The sequence below is a fragment of the Triticum urartu genome, chromosome 5 (genome assembly GCF_003073215.2).
Source record: "Triticum urartu cultivar G1812 chromosome 5, Tu2.1, whole genome shotgun sequence".
NCBI lineage: Eukaryota > Viridiplantae > Streptophyta > Magnoliopsida > Poales > Poaceae > Triticum > Triticum urartu.
In genome coordinates, this window is record NC_053026.1 from 496,267,278 (window position 1) to 496,274,433 (window position 7,156).

The window sequence follows — 7,156 nt, forward strand, 5'->3', positions numbered from 1 at the left end:
GGGTACAACGTAATACCTATACATGTGCCACTTTTGACACGGGCGTTGGGACGGGCACCACGTACTACAGCACTACAGCCACAGTCGTGCCACTTGACAGTCGTAGACGTGAGCTTTCACTACCAGATAGATAGGATTAATGAACTTTACCCAGCGACTTGTCATAGAACAAAGTACGCCCTCCTATATATACCCCACGAACAGAGCAGAGAACGACAGACAGACAGCAACCAGTTCGAAACAACAGCCATAACTTTCATCTAGCTTGAAACAGAGGTCGGGTGAACTCTGCTCGATCGACATCTCCCGGAGTATATAACTTCATCAACCATGGGTCGTCCTGACTCGGAGGCGCCGGCGTCGAGCGTTGCCTACGGAGGCAGCGGAGGCGCGGCGGCTCCGGCGGGGACGAGGGCAGACTCGTCTTTCGAGACCAACGTGGTGATCATCCTAGCCGTGCTCTTCCTCGGGCTGCTCCTCATAATCGCAGTCAACTCGCTGGCGCGGTGCGCGCTCCGGCGCGTGGGGCGCGTGGCCGCGGCCGCTGCCGGCGAGGGCCGGGCGTCCGCGCGGGTGGCCTGCAGCGGCAGCGGCATCAAGAGGCGCGTCCTCAGGAGCCTCCCCGTGGAGGTGTACGGCTCAGGGGAGGACATCGACGACGTGTGCGCCATATGCCTCAGCGAGTTCGTGGACGGCGAGAAGGTGCGCGTGCTGCCGCAGTGCGCGCACGGCTTCCACGTCCGCTGCGTCGACGCCTGGCTGGTGTCCAACGGCTCCTGTCCCACGTGCCGGCAGCCGGTCATCGAAGGCGCGCCCGCGAAGGCGGCGGAGACGAACACGACCGTCACCGTGGTCATCGTGTGAGACTGTGAGTCCATCGCGCGACCAAGCATGCCATTGCTGCCGGTACAGCACAGTCCCGCATGCGCAAGCTCTTGTGGTTGTGGAAGTTTCCGGCAATGATTGCTGCCGTGCTTGTCAGCCGCAGCTTGCTAGTGGAATGTACAGTGTATATGATCGAAGAGCTCAATTGTTAGTGTAAATATTCGACGGCGCATAATGCTGTACTGACATACTACTATGAGTAAACAGTTTTGGTGAAGTAGGGTTGCCTTTGATTCTCCGTCTGTCATGGGACTAACGACCAGCAAAGTTGCTGTCTTTTTAAACGGAGTTCCATAAATTGAAATAAATGTCTGGGACATGGTGACGCAGTCTCATCTTACCTAGCGACTGTACAAGGAAGCTATCTTAGGATTGCGACTTACTAGGATAAACTTTGAAGTGAAGAACAGAAACCATAAGAAAAGACATGCCTTCTCTTAAGTAAAAAATGATCTCTTAGAAATAATATGTCCCACCCTATATTTAGAGATATATAGTTATCAGAGACAATACTATGAAATAATCAATTGTATATCATTTTTATTGCCTCATCTAGATTATGTGGTGGGTTTAAGATAAGAGTATCTTATCAACTGTTGTACATACCCTTATTTATCATAGCATGGTTCTTATTTTTGGTCGGGGTTTTGGATGACCGGCCGGTTGCTGGATACTCTGACGGACAGCAGAAAATTTGCAATCGTTCAAATTATATTTTATAAATTTGAATTTAAATGTACAGTCGGTGTCAAATAGGATATGTATGCAAATTTAACAGAATAGACTTCTTGGCTCCCCACCATAGACGGCACCATTACACCATCTGAAGCCATCCATCCAGACCACAGGCACACACGGGCCGAGATTCGGCCCAACGACTCCTGGAGGCACCCCTCCGCGCCGCCAACTAGAGCTGAACACAGCCGCCAACTACCGCTGAACGCGGCCGCCATGCAAATCCCCACCAGATCGAACGAGATGTTTTGACATGGGTTGCCCTGGACGAGACTTACCTGCTCCTTCGACGTGTGCGCATCCGAGCTCCCACATACGTGGCTTAATTTGATTGGAACAAAATAAAACTTGGCCTCATCTCCTTAAAATCAGGGGAGAGATGATTAGATTAGAAAGAAAAAAGAAAAAAAACAACCGTAGGATGAAGTGGGAGCACGGATGAAAACATGGGGAAGGAGCAGGCAAGCCGGATCCGGTTGCCCCTGCCACCAGATCTGCTGAACAAGGCGCAACAAGATGCCGGATCTCTCTGGCGGCTGCCGCCATCATCAGTGGACCATAGCACCATCCACATTCTCCATACAGCCGACGTCTTGCCACAGCCACAACAAGGAGCAACTTCCATAGATTGTTGCCTCGACGCAAAAATGTCCCGTCGCCCCCTTCTCTGGTGACCGCACAACTTTGCCGCCGGTGGCCTCCGGAGGTGGCGAGGAGGGAGATGCCCTTAAAGAGCATATTTGGCACGGCAAGGTATCAACACTGTTTCGAATCATATTTAATAGAACAGTACGTTTAGAGCAAGATATTCGCTGGAGCATATATCTATTTATTTTAGAGGAAAAGTGCATACATTTATCCCAAGGTAGATATTAGCAACTGATACATGCATAGCAAAACAACCCTGCTCTAAATCGCTAGTAAAAGGTACGATGAGAGCAATATACTGCTATTCACTTTACGAACGGCTATCCTATCCTAAAGAATTCACTTTGTTACAGATCATTTAGAAAACTCATTAGTATCCTCGAAATCTCTCAGCTAATTAAGTTGTGATAACCTTGGATATCCAAGATACCAAGAAACTGCAGATAAACAAAACGAGGCACCAACCACCGATCACTATGCGCATTACCGCGTGCAGTGTCAGCTTAAGCACCCATGTATGATAATAAACTCCCCACAGGGACGATGCCATGTAGGATGTCATGGCAGATTCTTTCCTAGCCACGGAAACAAAGCACACACTTTTGCTCTTTTTGTTTCGGATATGGTGATGACACACACAACATACATTTGCACTTTTGTTGTAGCAGATAAGAGTTTGATTTTTTTACTCCCTTGTTTACAATGTGGTAGGGACACACACCACGTACACGCAACACTCGTGCCACTAGGGCTCACAACCGTGAGCTTGTTGAGATATATTGCCCGCCTTTCTTCATCGATTCAGACTTTTGGATGAGTTGACTGGTCCACGAATTCAATATATGTCACATTTTTTTGTATATTTACTATATGTCACATTTTATTATTGAACTCCTTATATAATGGAGATTGCAAAAAATCCAGATTCATTTATTATTTTAGCTTATTATTACTAATATTTTATTGAAATTTACCAAATCTACATATGAATATATTTTCCATAGTCCAGTCATATCAATTCTATGGAAAGAGAATAAGCATGGTGGACGTTGTTATATTATTCTGTTCCATATATTCTTGCATTCTAAAAAAGTACCATATTTATGTCAATCTATTATATAGTTATATGACTCATAAATTTTTTTAGTCAAAAGTATTTATCACATTCATTATGAAAAGACGATTCATTTCGTACTTTTTATAATTTTTAATACATACATGTTCATAAAAAAATAACAGGTTAAGTTACTCCCACGAAAAAATTTGGCTTGGAGGAACTACTTGTTCTTCTATTTCAAAAGTACTATTCATAGGTATGTTTGTGTTGTAATCACTTGTGGTAGTTTAGAATTTTCCATTATTTACACTGAAATGAATTATTGGGATCGGCTTTCCCATATCTTCATGGTGTTTGCAGTTTCATATTTGTATGGAAGATGATGCATAATATAAAAGGGATATTTATTTTGCTCATAGTTCTTTTGTTGTCTGACTTCATAGTTTTACTCAAGCTTCTAGAATGGAATGTACACAACACATTTACGCCAGAAAAGCTGAAATCTTAATAAAGCTTATTTCCTTCAAATATCAATGGAACATAGCCATCATGTATCTTTGATAAGTTTTCATATATATTGTGTTTCCTTCCAACCTCCTTGATATTTCCTACATCTTGTTTGCATTTGCTTTATATTTCAATTTTATATATGGACATCGCCTAGTTTCATATGACTATTCTATATAGTTTCATATGACTTAATTATGAAAAGGATGGCTTCGAACATCTCTCATTCTAAAAAAGCAGTATCCAACATATAGCAATTTTGTAGTTGTTTATTCTATACTAGAGCCTATCTTTTTGGTGGAAAATTTCCATAGCACCACACTATTTGTAGTCTTGTATTCAAAATGGCACTTTCCTAAGTCTACACAATTTTTTTCTCTAACATTTGGTTTGTTTGGCTGTATATTTGTACTCGAACTTCTATACGTAAAAGTACAAAAAGTTTGAAATTTATTTGAAATATTATGTATGGCTCTTTAGTTATAATTAACTACTCTTTTACTAATGAAGTGCAAAGGTTAGGCCTTCATGACTTTATGTACACATATCACAACCAAAAATCATCGTAACACAATATATCATAACCAGATAGCCTGCAAGATTTTCATAACTATACCTAACCATAAATATACCATAACTATCTTTAATAAATAGAATGGCTAGATTGATATAAACATCATCTTGTAGTAAACATATTATTTCTGTTCATGTGGATCAAAATAAATTACAAATTCTTGTACCTGGCATTGTTTGGTACCATGACCTACTTCCAATTCTCACACCTTGTGCAGCTGGTATTTAAAACTTGATTATGTAGATGATTTGTTGCAAAATAAAACATTTGTGTCACATTCTTTTAATAGCCACATGTTTTTCTCTCCCCTTGCATATGTGTCATTCATCTCTTCACCTTTCCTTTCTCTACACCTCACAAGAGCATAGAAGTTCAACTATAAGTCATGCATAATTTGGAAAATATGAAAAGGACCCATGGCCCAAGTCATTTGTCTGCTCAAAATATAACTTTGAGCGCCTTTGGTAAAATAAAGGTACCAGAAAATAACCTCACTTAAGCTTCATCAAGCCAACCCAAAATGAGAGTCACCCATCTTCCATTTTATAATTAATATTTTGATCATGATATTCAGCGTGTAATAGATGCCGCCAAATGCCATTATCCCTTAACAGCTTAAACCACCATGTATTGAGTAACACAAATATTTTCTACACAAAAATGGTGGACTTACATACGATATCTACATAAACTTATGAATCTCTCTCACCCCCTCCCCCCGAAATTCAGGGGCGGGTCCCGCGTCCATTAATATCCAATGAAGGGCAGCCACCTCACCCCATAATTACTACTCTCTCCATCCCATAATGTAAGGCTATTCATAGTGGAGAGTAACTTAGACTAGTAATATGTATATACTCACTATGGAGGTAGTAACTTAGTCTATGTCGCTACCTCCATAGTGAGTGGTGTCATAGGTGTGGTAACATATATGTCTTCATTTATTATTTTGTAGACTCATTTTGTATTGGAAAGCGTTATGTGATAGTAATATATTATGTTACTCTATTTGCCTCTCTCCTTATTAACTACTTGCCACATAATTATTTTTGCTTATGTGGCATCTATGTTACTGCCTTTGTTACTCCCACTATGAGACTACCTATAGTGAGAGTAACATAGATGGTAACATCGCCCATATCTAGGTAAAATAGATGATGTGGCAAGCAATTAATAAAGAAAGAGAGGCATATGGTAACATAGCTAGTTACTCATAGTATGAGTAACATCGCACATATCAAGACAAGATGAGTCTATAATCTAATAAATAAAGTGTTGCATGACACCACACATATGTTACTTCCCACTATGGCTAGTCTGACCAGCCTAAGAAGCTACTGTCAAAAAAACCTCTTACATTATGGGATGAATGGAATAGTAGATGTAGCAAAGCTTTTTTCTACATGTAGATCTTGAAATCCTAGTCCTCTTGGCCTTTGGTGCATGCAATATTTTTACTTATCTCTCCCGTGAACAAAAGAGAGAGGAACATATCCTGTTTGTTTCACTCTTTTATAAATGGTAGTAGGGACGGGTACAACGTAATACCTATACTTGTGCCACTTTTGACAAGGGAGTGGGGACGGGCACCATGTAATACATATACTTGTGCCACTTGACAGTCGTAGGCGCGAGCTTTCACTACCAGATAGTAGATAGGATTCCTGAACTTTACCAGGTGCCTTGTCATCCAACAAAGTACGATAATGCTCCATCTACAAAGGAAACTACGTAAAGTAACGTAACCTTTCTAATCATAATTCTCTCCCCTCTGATTTTCGGGGGTGGGTCCTTCAATCCTCTTACATTCAATCCTACTTATCCACGTTGGTTATTACTTAGGACTGTGATATTTGGCACATGTGTGCCATATAAACAAAACTGCCACACCTCTACTTATTTCATTTTAAAGTACTATACGATCCCTCGTTCTTTGACCTCGCCTTTTCCCAAATGACCCTGCAGGCTCGCCTGAGAAACCTGCTTCTCCCGCACATCTCGGACGCTCACCCTCGAGAAAACTGCCACTTCTTCATGTCTACCACATGATTTCTTCTCAGGACAAAGTTGCCATGATATTCGTATGCAAGTTATCAGGCCTGTGTTGCATAACTTACCGTGCTATTTACATAGAACGTATCAGGTACTATGCTTCAACAACTACACCCTTTCAAAGTTACCACTGTGTTTTGTACACAAGTTATAAGGTCTTTGATGTGTAAAATACCGTGGTACTTACACATAAGTTATCAGGGTATATGTACATCAACCTCACCCGGTCAAAATTACCATGGGGGATTGTACATGAGTTACCGGGTCTAGGGTTCGTATATTATCATGGTACTTGCACCTAAAAACCTGGGTGTGTTTTGGTAGCTTTTTCCATAGGTCAAAAATTACCATGATGTTTTTGCGTAACTTATCACGCCTATAGCATGTGTGCCCCTCATGACACTAAACATTATGTGACTTTTCCGTGGCACGCCATGTGTTGTGTTCATCCAAGAGGCCCACGCGCGAGGCAAGTGTATGTTTTTAACAACTTATATATTTTCCTTTGGTAAAAAAGTTACCATCATGTTTATATTGCAAGTTATCAGTTATGCGGTGCTTATATTATCATGTTATTTACATAAAAATTATTGGGGATGTTTTGAACAACTTTTTCCCGGGGCAAAAAGTTATCATGGTGATTCTAGGTAACCTATCAAGCCCGCAGTGCTTAAAATATCATGCTATTTACACAAAAT

At 41.2% G+C, this 7,156-nt stretch overlaps 1 protein-coding gene across 1 annotated transcript; it reads left to right on the plus strand.

Annotated features, from left to right (window-relative positions):
• Window positions 1-236: 236 nt before the first annotated feature.
• LOC125556432 (RING-H2 finger protein ATL74-like) lies at window positions 237-1,205 on the plus strand. Its single transcript, XM_048719168.1, has one exon. The coding sequence runs from the start codon at window positions 331-333 to the stop codon at window positions 862-864; it is 534 nt and encodes a 177-aa protein (XP_048575125.1). The 5' UTR covers window positions 237-330; the 3' UTR covers window positions 865-1,205.
• Window positions 1,206-7,156: the final 5,951 nt, after the last annotated feature.

Excerpts from the sequence above, each read along its gene's own strand:
- LOC125556432 (XM_048719168.1), top strand. The coding sequence starts at position 331 with ATGGGTCGTCCTGACTCGGAGGCGCCGGCGTCGAGCGTTGCCTACGGA.